The sequence below is a fragment of the Orbicella franksi genome, chromosome 1, assembly GCF_964199315.1.
Source record: "Orbicella franksi chromosome 1, jaOrbFran1.1, whole genome shotgun sequence".
Classification (NCBI taxonomy): Eukaryota; Metazoa; Cnidaria; class Anthozoa; order Scleractinia; family Merulinidae; genus Orbicella; species Orbicella franksi.
In genome coordinates, this window is record NC_138145.1 from 30,041,163 (window position 1) to 30,059,561 (window position 18,399).

The 18,399-nt window shown below is 39.2% G+C and overlaps 1 protein-coding gene across 1 annotated transcript; it reads left to right on the forward strand.

Annotated features, from left to right (window-relative positions):
* Positions 1-1,912: 1,912 nt before the first annotated feature.
* Positions 1,913-16,870, forward strand: LOC145502344 (leucine-rich repeat-containing protein 49-like). Its single transcript, XM_081481632.1, has 19 exons — positions 1,913-2,148; positions 2,258-2,332; positions 3,364-3,508; positions 5,552-5,821; positions 6,325-6,430; positions 7,352-7,555; positions 8,600-8,666; positions 9,851-9,994; positions 10,277-10,338; positions 10,653-10,800; positions 11,807-11,890; positions 11,988-12,052; positions 12,187-12,261; positions 12,603-12,822; positions 13,281-13,466; positions 13,960-14,069; positions 15,157-15,213; positions 15,315-15,387; positions 15,541-16,870. The coding sequence occupies exons 1-19, from the start codon at positions 2,095-2,097 to the stop codon at positions 15,739-15,741; spliced, it is 2,346 nt and encodes a 781-aa protein (XP_081337758.1). The 5' UTR covers positions 1,913-2,094; the 3' UTR covers positions 15,742-16,870.
* The last annotated feature ends 1,529 nt before the right edge of the window (positions 16,871-18,399 follow it).

Genomic DNA, 18,399 nt, shown 5'->3' on the forward strand with positions numbered 1-18,399 from the left:
TGAGAACAAATTGCGCCATCACCTGCGGCACACGCGCGTACACGCTGCGAGGATTTTTGCGGATGTCGCGCGGGGAAATGGCGTCCGAAATTCCCGAAATTTTTCATGTTTTTGGCCCACAACTCAACGCGTTCACGTCCGTTGGAATTTTGCTTAAGTATTTTCGTCGTAAGCTGCTCCAGTTTGAGTGAAGTAAGACAATGTCAAATTTAGGTATGTTCCGCTGTAAGCTTATATATATCGCTGATCAAGTTGTGTTCCGACGGATGCTTCTTTTCCATGAGCTGAACATTACTCCACTTTAAAATTTCTCATATGTTGAAAATTAACACCTTTTCCATTACGCTGCAAAAAACCAGCTGGATATATTTAGATATAGCAGAGCTTTAGGACTTCATAGTTTCCTTACTCCTCTTGCCACACGCTTGCGAGGAATTTGTCAGTCTATCGCGACCGAAAAGTAAAACAAAATAATTGCTAGTTTGAGTTTCGCGTGAACTGTAAGCAACGCTTGATGTTTCATCAAGACTTAGTAACTTTACGTCCGTAGATACTGCTCAGTTTTATTCGTGTAAAAATCCAGTAAATTATCTGTTGTCGATGAATGAGAGCGCCCGCCGATGCGTGTTTTGTACAGTCAATAAACATGACAAATTGTACTTCCGCCGCACTTTCGTGTGAAAGCGTACATAGAACTCAAACAATAGCTCTATAGTTTTTAAATATGTTTAAGACTGATAAATGTTTGAGAACATATTAAAAGCTTAGCTAAAAATATGTGAATAAAGCAGAAATAATCAGCAAAGTTACGATGACGCTTTCTTTAATCAACTTGGAAGAACCATTTCGATTTTGTTGATCGAGTTATCAAAACTCCTTGTCTATTTTCATTTTCGCAGTGTAAAACTTCACTATACTTATGTTGAAGAAACACACATGATGTTAGTAGCCTTTTTTGCGTTCGTGAAATTTGTTGCAGCATCTCAGCACAAAAGATAACGAAAGAAATCTTTGTCAAGATTTGTTGACAATTGAAAACACCGACTCGGACTTGAAAGTGCACGAGCTGCACTATGCAAATGAGCTAATTGTACGCGTCAGACTTTCCTTTCAAAAACTTTTGCAAACTCACCAAACAAGCAGAAACAATAAGAAACCATCAAAACAGGTTTTATTTATAATTAACCAAACTCGCAAATTAACTCGATACCAGAGTAGAGAGTTTTCTTGCTGTATTCCTAAGTCAGAACAAACGCAAAAACATACGCGTAAGCTTACAGTAGCGTGAGCAGATCTCATTATTCATTCCCAGCGCGAGATTGAAGTCTTGTTTTCGACCCTGAAAAACCCACCTTTTCCGTTAGCTCAGAGCATAAAACTACATATAAGCGCAATGGTTCGTATTCCTTGCCTTATTCCCTGCCATCGCTGTGAAAAATACGCAAGAGAATCTCTCAACTCTCACCATTTGATCACGCAACGTGACAACATCCACGCGAGAGCCCCTGACATGTGCGTGAATCCGCGCAGATATATGACGTCAGGATGGCGCAATTTGTTCTAAATATAGAAAAATTGTCCCATATCATAGGTGCGCGCGAATCCCGAGACTTACGGTCTCCGTCCCCGATTATGGCTCCTGCCTGTTAGCTAATTTCCAGTTCGCCTGTTTCCGTTTATCACACTCATGAAAGTGGTAGACTACGAGTAGTCCCTCTTTCGCTTCGTCCGTCGTGCGTGACGCGAAAGAAAAACGCGGGGAAAAAATGGCCGCGCGACAGTCGGCATTTTACCCCTGGTCTGCACTTTACATTTTACCTTTAGTCTACATTTTACACCCAATCCGCAGTCTGCAGTCCTCAGTCCGCAGTCTTAACCTTTCTGGTTGAAGGGGTCAAAGCTGACTCAAACTAGACGGCCAGCGGTTAATCGCGGTAAAATTCAAAATGGCGGACACGTTTTGTTGAAAGCTCTTCTGTCAACTTTTATTTTAAATACTACGAATCAAAAAGCTCTTTTTATGGCCAAAGAAAATGATTAACCTCTGTAATGATCCGATAGTGTTGGAAAACTGGTCAAGTTTTCGTAGAAGACATGTACCATCACCCCAGTAGAGCGGCAAAAACAGGACGAGTGGTTGCTAGGGATGTAAGTTCAGTTTATATCCATCACTGACCTGTTGGGATGATGTTGAATCTCTGTAATTCTTTATTTTTTTGTAATCCTAAGCACGCTTTACTCTTTAATTTTTATTTAGGGCGCAAATTTTGGCTTGCAGTATAGCTTACAAGCTCAAGCAACTCCAGTGATCGAAAGACCTCACGGAAAACAGGTTTATATAAATTCTTAACTTAATTAAGCTATATTGTTTAATTCGCCGAACGGAATGCCATTGAGTTTAGGAACCTTTCTCCTTTGTGTTACCACATTTGAATGTGCTGACCTGCTGAGACTGATGCAACAATTGAGCTGCCTATATGTACATAATTTACATCGTGGAATATGATATGCATTGATGAACCTTATAATTCAAGCTTAACCTTCTAGGCTTTGCATTTTTGTCAAGACTGACAATAATTTTTAATTACTACTGACAATAATTTGTGTTCCTCACGTAGTTATCCACGTATTAAAGCCATTTTGGTGTCACACATTAACTGATGTGACATGCATAGCCAGACAACAAAGGAAATACTGCTGATGGTTGTTTGCACATTGTGTTTACATGAGGCCATTTATAATTTGCATCAAATGAAAAATTGCTAATAAATTCCTTTTAGCCTCTTCCAGGCATTCACTTAGTTGGGGTGCAGCAGAAAAAATGGTGCACAAAAAATAAAGAAGAGGAGTGGTACAGGAAGGTGAGAGAATCCCACCAAGCCTCTCTCTCCTTTTTTTCACTCCGTTGTTTTTTCACGCTGTTCCCTATTTAACTGAAGGCCTGGAAAATGGTAAATTCCTTGGAGATGAAAAGTCAGTGACTCGTATACACTCTATGACACATCTGAGATGACAAATATAGTTAAGGACTGATCCCTACAATAACATGCAAACTCTGAAGTTTAATACTCACTGAACAAATTTCATTTCATGCTGCTGTCAATCATAGTAATATAAAAATACAGTCAGTGGATCAGTGTAAAATCTACCAATCACAACCTGTAGATGTGGCTTTTTGAACTCCTTGAAGGTAACTTCTGTCCCCTGAGTGGTCCACTAAGATGATTGACAGCAGCAAGTAATGCAACCATTCATTTTCATTGAGTGAAAGGCACAGTAACTCATAAAGAGTGTAAGTTGTTTTGTTACAGTATGTGTTTTAACCCAGCCTTAACATTCTCCCTGTATTTGAAATGTACATAGGGTAGTCCTGAATGGAAGCAAAACCCATACAGTCGAGAGGCTGGTCCCCTGACGAGACCAACATCAAACACAAGGGCTGACAATCAAGCAAAATACCGTCATACAATATCACCTCCTCAAGACATTGAACGTCCTTCTTTTTTGCGTAAGTAATCAAGAATTTTGTGTTCTTGTCACTAATATGATTATACCTGATGTCACTCCAATTACCTTTTGAACTTTGAATATTAGACTTTGTAATAATTATACATTACATAGAGTAAATCCCTATTCAGTGTACGGTAGATATAAAAATATCTGCACTGAGTGATTTTCAATTGAGTGTTGGAAAATGTTAACCAAAGCCAAACCAATTACTTGCCAATTAGATTAATCAGCCAATCTCAAACCACAGTAAAACCAAAGCAATTGCCTCGTTACTTTCAACACTCAATAGAGCGGTTTTCAAATGAGTGTCATAAAACCAAAACCAAACCAAACTAAGTTGTCTTTTTTTTTACCAAAATTTTACACTGAATTTTAGTCTTCATAGCTAAGTGAATGGCAAGAAACATTATGTATATTGTGCATGATAAATTAAAAGAATTAACATAAAGCTTCAAGTGACCTTGTCTGGTTTTACTGCAGAACTAGTTTCGGGGTGATGTAATGTTGAAAGGTAAAATTTTCAAGTCTTTCAAGCAAGTGCCTATAAATAACTTGATACTACTACATGTACCTCTTACTAACCGAGTTTGAGGACCAAATTGTCCCATTGATTTATAGCCTAAGCACGAAACGCGCGGGCCATAATAGAAAGGGATAAACGAGGATCTGTAACTTACAGGACCAAGAAAACAAGTTTAGTAAGATATTTAGTGTAACTCTACTGTGTGCCTGATGGATTCGGGAATGATTTCTATTGACACGAAACGGCTTCAAATTTCTGATGCACCTCAATAGCAAAACAAGAAGATCTGTTAGATCTTGTAACCGCGCTTTTAAAATTTAACTGTTTTCTTAGCACTACAGTCGCAACGCAGTGTACATTCTAAAGCAATCCTTGATGATTCATTGATTACTGTAGACACCACATTACTTGATCAACACAAACTGTATTATTGCACCATCAGTCGTAACCGGTGTGAAATCTCCGATGACGTAATAGTCTTAATCTGGAACTTTCTTCGGGATATGTATGGGCATGAAGATACGAACACTATTAACAACAGCTTTCTTTCTTAAAAGTCACGATTAAATTAAATTGTTTTTTCCCTTGAGTAAAGGGCTAGCAAAGAAGTCACACAAGTCACATAATTCAAGAATTGCGTTATTCACGGCTATCTTTAGTACGGTGGTTATTTCCCAATGACGTAATCCTTGCACGTTCTGACAAGTTCTTTGCTTGGCTTGCAAATATTTAATTTTCCTTCCGATCTATGAACTCGCTGCGATGAAACAGCCAAAGAATTTACTTCATTTGCCTAAAACCACAAGAAATACTCGCAAAATTACAAATAAATTAATGAACGTCGCTTCTGGCGAAATAAACTTGCAAAGTAAACACGATCTTATTTGTCACGTACCGAAAGTGAAAGCTGCAACGTCAACGCATTCCATGGCTGACGTAATACCTTTTTTTAGCGTATTTATTATTCCCTTTAAATCCAACGCTTTGATAAAACGAAAGGAAAATATATTTTATCCACAAAAAAGAAAACTATCTGTAAAATTGTCCGTGTATTTATGTTTTAACAGCTTCTGGCGCAAAAACATCACACGTTGCGTGACTCAAAATTTGGCCGAGCGGAGGTCTGCGTCTGGTCACCAACAAAAAAAAAAATAATAAACCACGGGTAAACCTAGAACCGCGCTCGGCCCATGGCCGCGCGGTTAACAAGTCAATTTGAAATCGTTGTAAAGTGACTCTTAAGTCATTAGCAGGTTTTAATGCACAATTTCTGATGTAAAAGAAAGTTTTAAAGTTTTACTTGCTAAAAAGTGAGGAACATGTGGCGATAAATCATGAAACATTTTGGCAACAAAAGCAGCTTTAAATTTTAGCAGGCCGTACAGTAGAATATGGCCTGCTAAATTGGCCAATCACAGTGTATGCACTAATTGAGAGATATAATAAAGTGTAAGTTATTTACCACTTTTGGACAGCCAGTGTATGATTAGCCAATGTATATTTTTATATTTTTGTCAGAATATTCTCATTCAAGTATGGATGCAACACAAGACTCCAAACAGCATTATGCCACCCCCTCCTTCCGAGAACTTCACAAGGTTCAGCGTCAGGTTTTGCAGCCAGCTGCAGCTTATGTCGCAGACCAATCTACCACTTCGATAGGAGCAACCACAAGCCAAGCGAAAGTGACCCAGGAAGGTGCATATGATGACGGTCTGCAGGGACGGCACTCATTTAGTGCTGGATCACAAGCTCAGTCCAGAAATAAAATGCAAGTGTTCTTGCCAGGTGAGAGTGTCTGTGTGTACAAAAGGGGAAAAAAGTTTAAAATAATAAATGATAATGATTAAGTTAGGATTTATTTTAAGTACAATGTAGATGTGCACTGTTTGAGTTCTGCTGACAAGCCAAGTGAGCCATACAACTACCCTTACTAATCCAGATGTGGATATTAATTATGTATGCATGATTGTACATATGTAGCCTTTTGGGAGACATGTTGGCCTAATGGCTACTTTTCTGGATCCTGGATTGAGTGGTACTGGTTCCAGCCCTGGCTGGCTTTTTGTTATTGGGTTCTTTGGCAAGGCACTTTACTATCTGTACCCTACCCTGCAGACTTTCCCTTTACTGAACTCATGTACACGTACAAAGGAAGGTCAAGTGCCAACAGTCTCAAATATTTGTTTCTCGATGAGTTCATCCCACTCTCCAAATGAAAGTAAATAATTGTTGATATAACCCTATAGCACATGTAGGTCTCAAGCAATTCTCATTTTTTGTCTATTCAGGAGACAGGGTCATATTTGCCGAGTCACCATCAGCACCTGGTGTACCTATTGTATACAGACTTCCTGAGGAGAGACAGGCAAACCCTGACAGGCTTAACCTTGACAGGTACAATGCCAGATTGTTTAAAATATATTTTAATAGTGTCTAACTCTCTACCTTCATATCTAGCTGTTTCTCATGGCACTGTACAGTTTAGAAACTACTGGATGGTATAAATTTATCATGTCAAATGCTGCTACAATCTATAAGAAAGCACAGGCTGTAAGAGAGTGTACACACCAAATAAATCCTTAGCTCTATAGAAACACAGACCTAAGGCAAGCTGTTGATGTAAAAAAATTGCATGTGCAAAGCTAAGAGAATTCTTGTGAAGCAGTACATTTTTATTTGAAGAAGGAACTGACTAGTTTAACAGCTGTGAACAAGTGCACAAATTGACACTTGTGCAACAATTATTGAGGCCCTACTTTCCCAACTGATGGCATCAGACACTTTATAAAATCTTGTGACTATTCTTAGATTATAATATTAGTTTATTGTTATAAACATTGTAAATATCATCCAGTAAAATTAAGTTGTCTAGTAATGTATTTATTCAGCTTTCCATATACATGAGTATGTATGAAGTCTTAGGTCTTTCCAATTTGTAGACTCCCTGTACATAGCCATCTAGACGATTGACACAAATATATTTGTTGTATAATATTTGTTGTATTGCATTGTTTATGCTTCCATTGAGTCATAGGGATACTTATGGATGTTTGGCTGAACTCAGAAAAGTTGTGGGAACTTCTTTGCAGTTTGCAACTTCCCACACCCTCCCTTGTACTCCAAACTTTCATTTGTATTTCTATAAACAATAGAAACATGGAAAATGTTTTCTATTTTGTAAACAACAAATTTGACTTCAATACTTACACTGTGTATGTAATTTTTTATTTATGTGAACTCAGATTTGACTTTGGGCTTATTAAAAAACAGTCATTGCATCACAGGCTTTTCTCATGTTGTTTTTCCCTCTTACAGGAGAAGATTGACAATCTGTCCCATTCTTGAAGGTGAAGACTACCTAAGGCTGCTCAACTTTCAACACAATCTCATCAGCAGGATTTCCCACCTTGAGAATCTCAAGAGACTAATCTTCCTGGATTTTTATGATAACCAGATTGAAGAGATTTCAGGTCTGTCTGCCTTGCGATCTCTCAGAGTCCTCATGTTGGGAAAAAACAGGTAAATGAATTTCTGTATAAACATGTATGTAGTACATCACTTCAGCTACACATAAGTGCCAAGATTTTGCACTCTTTGCTCCCTTGCAAATAATGCCCTTGTCAGTGTAGAAATACAGTGGATAACATTTTCCATGTTTTTTTTATCAATTTTTAGAAATAGCCCAATAGAAATATGTGTTGATTGCTTTCAAATCATGTTTCTTTTAAAGAAATAGAAAACATGTGCTGTGTTTCTATCGAGTTATAGAAACACAAGGGGAAGTTTGGGAGAACGAGAAATGCTGTGAGAACATAGGCCGCAGGCCAATGTTTCACAGCTTTTTTGAGTTCTCCCAAACTTTCACGAGTGTTTAATCTATAACTCAATAGAGACACTGGGAACATGTTTTCTATTTCTTTTAGAAAACACTGCAACAAAAAAAGGAAAACAACTTGTTAACTTTGATTATCAAAATGTAAATTCTCTTTGCTCACACCATCATCACGTCAACAACTCATGCTAGTTCTGTGTTTCTATCGAGTTATAGAAACATGGTTTTTAACCAATCAGTGCAGGTATTTTCTTAGGACTGTTTTCTAAAACATGATAGAATGGTGGTGCAAGCAAAGAGAGTTCACATTTTGATGATCAAAGCAAACTAGTTGTTTTCTTTTGAGTTACAGAAACACTTGTGGAAGTTTGGAAGAACTTGAGAAAGTTGTGGAAACAATCACCTGTCGGCTCATGCTCCCACAGGATTTCTTGTTCTCCCAAACTTCCACTTGTGTTTCTATAACTTGATAGAAACATGGAGGAACATGTTTTGTATTTCTTAAATATAAACACAAGTGGGAGTTTGGAAGAATGAGGAGTGCTGTTGGATTACAAGTCACGTGCAGATGTTTCCAGCTTTGTCAGAACAAGTATTTATACCATGCTGCTGTTTTTTTTTTTGCATTTTATCTTTGCCAGGGTATACACTTACAAGTCAGACCATAAGCAAAAAGACCAGCTGCAACCAATCTATTATTTTCAATTCATTATTTTATTTTTAAATGATAGGATTAGGAAAATCAGTAACCTAGAGTCGCTCACAAAGCTTGATGTGTTGGATCTTCATGGCAACAAGGTAAGTTTACTTGAAAATAATCCACGTACCTAAATAAATCATGCAACTCAGTTTATATTTGTTACCAAACATTTCATTAGAAAACAAACTGAGTTGTGTTTATTTTTACTGCTTTAATAGGAAAATACATCATGTACATATTATTATAGTATTTTCATTAAAATCTCAGTTGATTCTGCTGAAGGGATCGCTCGCATTCTCTGTACTTGATGTTACGAGTGCTAAGATAGAAATGTAAATTATTCAAGGAGAGCAGAGGAACATAAAGTCAAATATTATATACACTGTATTACATGTAATTACAGAAACAGTTTTCAGCATGTTGGGAGCTTATGTATCATGATGTTGCTTCAGACACTATTGACACCTGCATTTACATGTACATGAAAGGTGCTAATGTTAGGTTCGATTACCAGCTGCTGTTCAAGAAAGGAGCCTACGCTCCTCCCTCAAACTCTCAGAAGAGAACGTAGACCAGACTTGAGAGAGACGTGGAAATCGAGCGTATGCTGAGGTTCAACATTAGCAAATATTTTCTTTGAGTGGTGGTAACATTAACCCGCCCAACTCAACCTTGCCTGAATAGGACACCACCTTGATTAATACATATATATCTTGTTGACCAAAGGACAAGGGCTGTACTGGGAGAATATTGGCTCAAGGTCTTGACGGTACAGACCAAGCACAGTGTGGTCTATACGAAAAGGCCAAAGGTCGATATTCTCTAGTCTGGCCCCGAGCAAAGTTGGTTAATGATAGATTTATTCCAAGACTGAAAACGTTTAGCAAAAATCTAACAATCATGGACAAAAAAGACACCATAAACGGTAAGTGTGTAATTCATATTGAGAGCTGACTAAGTGTATACTGAGGTCCAACGGTTTTGTTGACTGAAAAAAAGAAGCAAAAGAAAAGTTGGATGAAAGCAATAAAGTTTAAGTTAATTCTCTTAGAAAAGTAAGCTTCAAAATTTGGGTAGGTTGTGCAGGCTCATTTGGGAAAACGCCTGGTACAATACTTGGCAAATAAAGACTGGCAATAGAGGAACGTCCTAGCTGACCGGTTGATTTTAGTTAATGGCGTTCTGAGGTAACTTAGTCATGTCAACATCTACTTTAAAGATAGCGTTTGCCCCTGCAATATTTCAGCGGACAACTTTCTTTCTTGTGCTCTCTTTCCCACAGATAATCAAGATTGAAAATCTTGGTCACCTCACCGAACTCCGGGTTCTAAACCTGGCTGGTAATGAAATTGTCCATGTTTGTAATGTCAGTGGAATGAGAGCTCTGGCTGAACTGAATTTGAGGAGAAATAAAATTTGCACTGTGGTATGTGATTCTTATTCATTTCTTTTTCTGTAAATTAATTCCATGGTGTTTGTTAGAGATCAGTTGTTTTAAGGATTTTAGTGTCTCAAATAGTGGTCATGACTTATTGCAGAATGTCATGGAATTTACTTTCTTTCTCTTGTTTTGGAGTTTTCTCATAAATCTCGGCTTCTGTTTGTCCATTGTCAGATAAACTAATAAAGAAAATTGAATTTATAAAAGGTTAAGTATGTCTTCATAAGGGAAGAGCATTGTTTCGTGAACATTTTTGTTGCTTTGCAGGAAGAGGTTGATCTGCTACCAAATCTACAGAGGATGTTTCTCAGTTTCAATAGCATCACGAGGTAAGGCTGTTAGAGAGATTCTGTAAGTTTACAAGCAATGCAGGAAACGCCTTTTGCGGCACCAAGGACGCTTTAGAAATCCAAAAGAGAGTATAAGATGATTAAGTGATCAGAAACTACCAATATAAACCAGTTTTTAAAAATTAAATCTCAATCCAGTGCTTCGATTTAAGTTTTCTTTCTTCATCATTATTAACTAGAGTAGGTCATTCCAGTGCCAGCAAATGACCTCGTTGACAAGTGCTTCGCAAGTTAAGAGTCTTCCTCGCAGGATTTAAGTAATTGATCATCTTTTTCCTCTGATTTTTGTTCAGTTTTGATGACATTATATGCTTGTCGAACTCCACTTCACTGAATGAGCTGTCCATGGATGGAAATCCCTTCTCAACCGATCCTTCTTACAAGCAGGTCATACTCAGGAATCTGTCAAACATACGGCAACTGGACATGAAGAGAATATCAGTAAGAACCGTATGAATATTACAGATACATACAAAACGTATGTGTAACAGGGGTTTACATGGATTTACCGGGCAATAAACCATGTTATTATAGGTATTCTACAGTTTACAGGGACACTCAAGAAACTATGGGATGATATCTATTATTGTGAGATAGACGGGTGGCTATATGTTTGTCTATACATCTAATAGACATGGCTCTTGTTTCGCTACAAAATCCTATTTTCTTTTGTTGAATCTCCTGTCTCCTGTCCTCTAATCGATTTTGAAGCTGCTTTCTGGAGAAGCGATGATAATTTTCCCGCCACCCTCAGCACCTCTTGTATCAGAGTTGTACATTTTTCTCTGAGATGTGATTGGTTTGTAGTTTTTCATTTGTTGTGACCGGACTCTTCATTATCGCAGAATGGGTCAAGGAATGCAATTTTGTTAGCAGTAATTAACACTTAATGACTGGTCCGGAGGGGAACAGTGAATTTTGTTTCCCGAGAATCTCAATGTTTCCCGAGAGGAAGTCAAGGAAAACATTGAGATTCGAGGGAAACAAACTTCACTGTTCCCCAAGGGACCAGTCATTAAGTGATTTGTCATATAGCAAAACAAATGGGTCAAACCGTTGGAAAACAAATAATCACTTTGTTGACAAATGAAGTGCAACAGCGATCAACATTTCGCGGGTAACAGTGAACTGTTTCCCGTTTGACATCATAGTTTTCGCAATGTTGCCCGCTCATGGCATTTGGCGGCAGACAGTTTCATTGTTAGATGTCATGTGACCATGAACTAGCCAATGAATGGGCGCGCTATGGCGGGAAAAACGCCAGCTCTATTACAAATACTAGTTATGCAACGTTTTCGAGTTGTAGACAATGGAACATCCCACGAACAGGAACTGCTTAGTCACAAAAGACTATAAATCTCTTGTTTGTCAGCGGTGTTTCGTTCAAAAATGTCAAGTGGCATGTCAAGTGACATACAATAATGACGTAATGTTTTATTTCCATCAGGAAGAGGAGAAAAGAATAGCCTCAGTTATGGCCAGAAAAGAAGAAGAGAAAAAGAAAGAAATCAGTAAACTGGCTGTTCTCAAGGTAGTTTTTTCAGTGAACTTTCCCTACAATCTGTAACGGAGTTATGGCATCACCGTCTTTTGTCTTAGTTGCTTATGGTGTGATTGGGTTCTTTCAGGAAAAGCGTCGCATTGCTATCAACAATGCACAGAGGCAATGGGAGGTGACCCGAACTAAGGAAATGTAAGTAGTGTCATGTTTATTTTTGCAATGAAACTTTAAGACGAAATCTTCCTAATTCTTCCAGCCTCCCTAGGCTTATATAACTTAACGGTTAACATTTTCCGTTTCTATAAGCTCATCTTTTTGTTTTACAGTGTGAAGACCGAGTCCCGGGATACCCTGGAAACTGCTCCCCAGACCTCAAGTAATGAACTCACCGACTGTATAGAGTAAGTAACCTCGTTCCTCCAAATAGGCAATTAGAGCGTGCTCCCTAATCGCTAGAGATCAAACAGTCACCTGGGCGACGGACCTTCTGCTTTCGTCGCCAGTTTTCGAACACCTGAGCAGGTCATAACTTTGACCACTGCATACAAAACTTTGCTCACTACATTGTACATACAAAACAACCGGAATTTTATCGCCTGATTTTAGTCGCAAAGAACTAGGGTATTTCGCAATTTGTTAAGTTCCACTATCGTAACCTAATATTTGCTCTTCACATCTGAGCTCGCTAAACCAAGGTTATTCTTTACACGGTACAGTACTCATCTCTGTGAATGTATTTTAGTACAAGGGATACTGCGCCCTCCCCTCTGAGTATCTGTCACCTTGCTGAACTGGACAACGACACGTTATACTTGTATGGCCCAGGCTCCTTGGACGCGCTGGATCGTAACTGGGGTAACCAGGCCGTGCAGGCTGTCAGTGCGATCTCCTTCAAATTCATCGACTTTGACAACATTGTTCCTCAGCTGTACAAGATCAGAGCTCGATTTCCCTCCCTGCTGGTGAGTATCTTAGGGATGATGCAATAGGATTAATTTCTTTACAAGAACTTTCCTTAGGCAGCGGTACTTATTTCAAACAGTGAATCTGGTAACCTGTGAACGCTGTGCGAATTCCAGCTGCTGAAAGCAGAAATTGCGTGATGTAGAAAATGTTTCATTTCATTTCATTTCCATTAAATCTTTTTTGTCCTGAGGTGACATTGCGACGTAATTAACCAGAAATGTCAGTCATCTTCCGCCCTTAACATTACCCCCAGGTGTGATTGGAAAAATGGCCGCGCTATGAACAAAAAAGAGGAGCTAATCGTGATCTAGATTTACCCTAGTCTGTAAATAAAAGTCCTAACTTAGCTTAGTTTGTATCAAAGAGCGATGAATAATCTCGGGGCAGGACGAGGTGATAACCAAGGCTATACTGAATGAAATCTGGATTTTTATTTCTTCGTCTTCGTCAACAGGGCCTTACATTTACAGAGACGAATATCAAAGGTTTGCAGCAAATCAATTGTTTGTCTCTTTTACGAAGACTTGAACATCTTAATATCAGCAACGAGGGAAATCCTATAACCTCCTTTACTTTGTGGAAACCTTACGTGCTCTTCCGTTTGGCTCACTTCTCTCTCAGAAAAATCAACGATGTAGAGGTTAGTTTAGATCATACTAGGCTGCTCTCGTGAACATGAACGCAAAAAAGTTGCATGTGCGAGAAGGTGCTGGTTTTCTTCTCGTGTAGGCCGCTCTCTTGTCTCGTCCTAATCCATTTTCGTCTTACCCCAACCCCCCCCCCCCTTGCTCCGTACTGTTTAAACATGTATCAACATATCTCTTTTGCGTTATTCTCTGTTACTAAAATATGACTGTAAATGGTTTGAACCTAGGACTACCAGTAGGTCCTATAGTGTGATTGTCTAGAAGTACCCTCACCCAGACGATCACATGCGCCATGCAAACTAAAATACAATTTATGCTTAAGCTTGTTTGATTTATAGGATCCTTGTTTCAATCGCAAAACCATTTTTTTAAGGGTATCATGCCCATCCACTTATAGAGCATATTTTCCTGGAACGCCAAGCAAAAACTAGAAGGGTACTCTGGTGTTACAAATATTGTTTTTTTTTTTATTGGCTGATTTTCCAGGTGACAGCTGAAGACAATGTCAATGCTGAGAAACTTTTTGGAACCTTGGCTCACATCACGACATCTCAGCTTCCTCAGTCCAGACTTCTCACCATGTTAGGAGACTCACGGTCAGTTCAGTCTAGTCATTGACAACGGTGCACTATTTTGCAATAACTGCAGAAATTCTCGCGCGCTCATTGGCTAATTTTCATTGTCAATAAGCGGACAGACACATGAATTTATAATTTATGCGTTGCGTCAACGAGCGACAGCGGGCAATTTGACGATTTGTTATCGTAAAAAACAAATTGACGTCAGTTTTTCATGCGTCCGTCTAGTTATTGACTCGTGAATCCACAGCTACTTTGACAATGTTATGATGAAATTCATGATCAATAACAGGACAGACACATGAAAACCTGACGTCAATTTGTTAAATGGTTGCACAATTTCTTCAACTGGTTTGAGACTAGTTATCAAAGTAAATAAAAGGCATAATGGACGGTAGACGGTGAACGGTGGACGGTAAAAGCTATACGAGGGAACTCTTTGTCACTGAAAACTAAGGTGCGATCTTCCGACGGCTACGGATGATTGGCATTGAAAACCGTATTGTCCCATCAAAACGACATGATGAAAGTCCTTTTCTTTTCTAAACAAACATGAAGACAATGCTAAAGTTTTTTTGGCCTGTTCTTCTTATTTCGAGAATGCTGGGTTTAATTTAACAAAGAACAAGCTATGAATTGCGCCATTATCCTTGCGTCCTTTTCGGAGACAGGTGGCCAGCGCGTTGCCGCCGGTTGCGTGCGGTCCACGCTTGCAGAGAAAGAATGTTTCACTTGGTTCATTTGTTACGATCTGTTATTGCTTCTGGCGTATGAGATCCCTTTTCGTGAATTGTCAATGCGGTTTCCAGAGAGAAAAGAAGCCTGGTTTAATTGCCTTTCCTATGACCATACATTTATCTTCAGGACAGTTCACGGTTTTCCCGCCTGCTGAATGCTGATTGGTTAATTCAAATTTTAGAGGCCCTGGGCGTATGCAACGAAAGCTAAAGCCAAGTTTTAACACAATCGTGGATAAGCGTTGATCGTTTTACCAACCAGATCTTAGATATCGCCTCTTCTGTTGGGATTAATGCTTGCTGGATAGACGAGGTGTTCAGTTTCCAGTATTGATTACACGCGTTGACTTCAATCTCTTTCATTTCAGACGAAAACAAGTTCTTGACGCAGATAAGAATAAGAAACCAGAGGGCAAACACGAGAGGTATTCACTTTCTTCATAACTGTTTAAAATCTGCTTCCTAACAGCAAGGTATACCTCATGCCATGTTAAGTGAACTAAATTAATTTTTGGCCATTATACAGGGCTCCTTCCAACGAATCTGTCAGCCGAGCAGGACTACAATACTGGCCAGCGGACTCACAACGGACTCGCCAGGTGCTGTCAATATATCTGTACAGCAGATATTCTGCCAGTTTACAAGGCCCTTGCACTTAGCCATTAAGATACATGTATGTTTACTCAGGTTTATATCCCGACTAAAAATTTTATTGACATCCAAGTTAATAATTGTGCTGTCTGTTTCACCAGGAAGCAGAGGAAAGACGAACATTCGCGGTGAATTACATGAAGGAGATCGCACATACTGCCATACTTACAGAACGTAAGAAAAAGAAATTGAATGAAATATTACCAGAAGTTTTCTGTAAAATGGTGCATTCAGCTGTCACAGACTTAAACGATTTGGACACGTTCATGAAGAACAGCTTTGAAAGAATAAAAAACAAGTAATGTTATGACGGAAAGGCTGGGAAAAGTCAGCCACTGAGCTTCGCAGCAAATTGGTATCAAATATGGCGTGGAATGGACTGGCCTTTGCGACCGCCAAGAAGGACGTATCAAGAAATGGTCTATTGTTCCGGCTCAACATCACACGTTAAGCAAAAATGAATAGCCTTTTGTTCTTGGTAACCCTGAGGGACTTCGTCCGAAGCCAAACCAAAATCGTCGCCGTTGTTCGGAAAACTTTCGGCAGAACAATTAAGCTGCACTTGGGGGTGGGCAGCGTAATTTTTTCTCTCGTAAAGTCAATTCTTACCGGTGTACCCCAAGGCAAATTGACCGCCGCTGTGCGCATCGAGGTGATCACAATTCAAAAACTAATTATCCACATGTGTCGCATTCGGACCACGTCTCTCTAAATACAACCCTCGGTTTAAATCCCTTTTTATTCCAATTCTGACTCGTTTTGATAGGTATGCTGCTGAAAACATTCTTTGTCTGTCATTCGTGCGGCGTTACAACTTTTCTGCTTTTTATTAAGTCGACCGACCTGCTGATTTCTACCGGAAGTTGCGGGGCATGCTGGGTTAAAAATTGGGGGGAACCAGCTCCAGTCTCCATTATAAAAAAACACGCGCGGAGAAAATGGCGTCAATTTGTTTTCATTGTTCGCTATGTCGTCCGCCAGGGAAAAACAACCTTTTTTCTCATACTGAAGCTTGAACTTTGGGCTTTAAATAGACTTTCTTATAATTTTAAAATAGTAAAGCAGGTATACTACTCCCCAGCTTGAAGATAAATCGTTTAAATCACCAGCTCTGACAGAAGTTCGTTCGCGGCCCGGCGTCCTTGTTTCTAAATCAGTTAAGCCGACAACTTTGTTTGTGTTTGAGACCGACTGAGGTACACAGAAGCCTTACATTACTAATAAAATTTTAAAAACGGTGATGCTAACACTGTGGTTTTGTTTGAGATAGTTAACTGCAATGTCGAACAAGAAGCGCGTGTTTACATTCCCCCGATAGGATTTTAATAACCCGCGCGAGGACTCGCAAACAGTTTCATCCATAAATGGCCTTGGAATCTAGCAGAAAGGTTTTGGCAGAATTGCATCTCTGAACAAAACCAAAGACTTAAAGGGGTAAAAATATTACGTCTAATAACCCATAAAAATAATTTCGGAAGTTAAAGTGATACTTTGCGTGACCCCTATCAGCTATACCCTACAGCTACGATGACGTCATCGCCAGATGCACAAAAAGTTTTTGACGTTTGAGCAATACTACTATTACCATGCCCAAGGTCTTTAGTTGTTCCGACTGCGAAAACAACTACCAAACAGGTCGTGGATTAAGGAAACATTTCCAAACCCACCCAAGCCACAAGCGCGAAGAAAACGTAAGAAACCCACCCCTGCAAGCTGCTGCTGCAGCAAATAATTTCCTGGACGTCCCGCACCACCACCGCTCTGCGAGGCTAAAGGAACTTTTGAAACTTTTAACACCAGATGAATTTTCAACTGTGGTTTTGTGTAGTATTTCCAGACATGTGTCAACTTCCTCATTTCTGTTATCAAGAAGTAAACTTACACAGGGCTCAGTTTCCGAAAGCAAGTTGCGAGGAGAATTGGAAGTACTTGTTGCGATGTTAGCGGAGTGTTACCCAGACTCGCTTCTTTATTCCTTGAAACAACAGTCAGTTTCTACCCTTTATTCCAAACCACAAGATGAAGGTATATTCCCGAATTATCACTCCAAGGAAAAACTTTTGACTCCAGCAAAATGCCGAGAATGGGCTCATTTTATTGACGATTTAAACATGCCTCAACATCAACAAGAAAAAGCTGAGCTGGTCGACTTTGTTATTTCACATAAGGATGGAGAGTTTTTTAAGAGGACACTCATGCCAGTCATTTTTAAGAAGAATTTCAATCATTTTGTCCAGTTTGCAGCCGAACTAGTAAGTAATTTTGACACTGGCTACACTAAATATCAAAACATAGTCCGAAATCAGCTTGGTAAAGAACTAGAACATGTTTTCGGAATCAACATCATGGTACCAAAAGATGACGTGTGTGAACAGCTAAAGGCACAAAAGGAGGCTCTGCAAGAAAGTTTGTCACTAACTTTTACTGAACACAATGGCGTTGTTGCAGCGTACACAAACGTTAAAAACACTGTGGAATGGCTACTTAGCAAAAAAACTCTGCAGGAAACAATAATGGTCCCTAAGGAAAAATTACTTGTTTATCACTACATTGATGCATTCCCATGGATGCAGTGGAGTAAGTTCTTTACTGGAGAAACAGCAATAAGAGTCAAATTAGTGGAGCCCCACAACCTGTTAAGCTCCATTGTTACAGTGTGTTCTTGGTTAGGGCCAGATAACTACAACCATGTAAGTAATCTTGGACTAGAAACCCTTCAACAGCTGACCAGTTTGAAGTCAGTTTATCACCCAATTCTGAAGAACATAGAAGTCATTGTGCGTGGTGTTGCAGATGGCTGTCAGCCAAGATCAATTACTGGAAGTTCTTCTGCAAGTTCCACTTATCCAATTCCTGAGTCACCAGAACATCAAAAGCAACTTGGGGATATGAGAGTCATCTGTAATGAGCCTGTGTGGAAAGTAGAAATGACTGAGAAAGGAGAAGAACAGTACAAGACA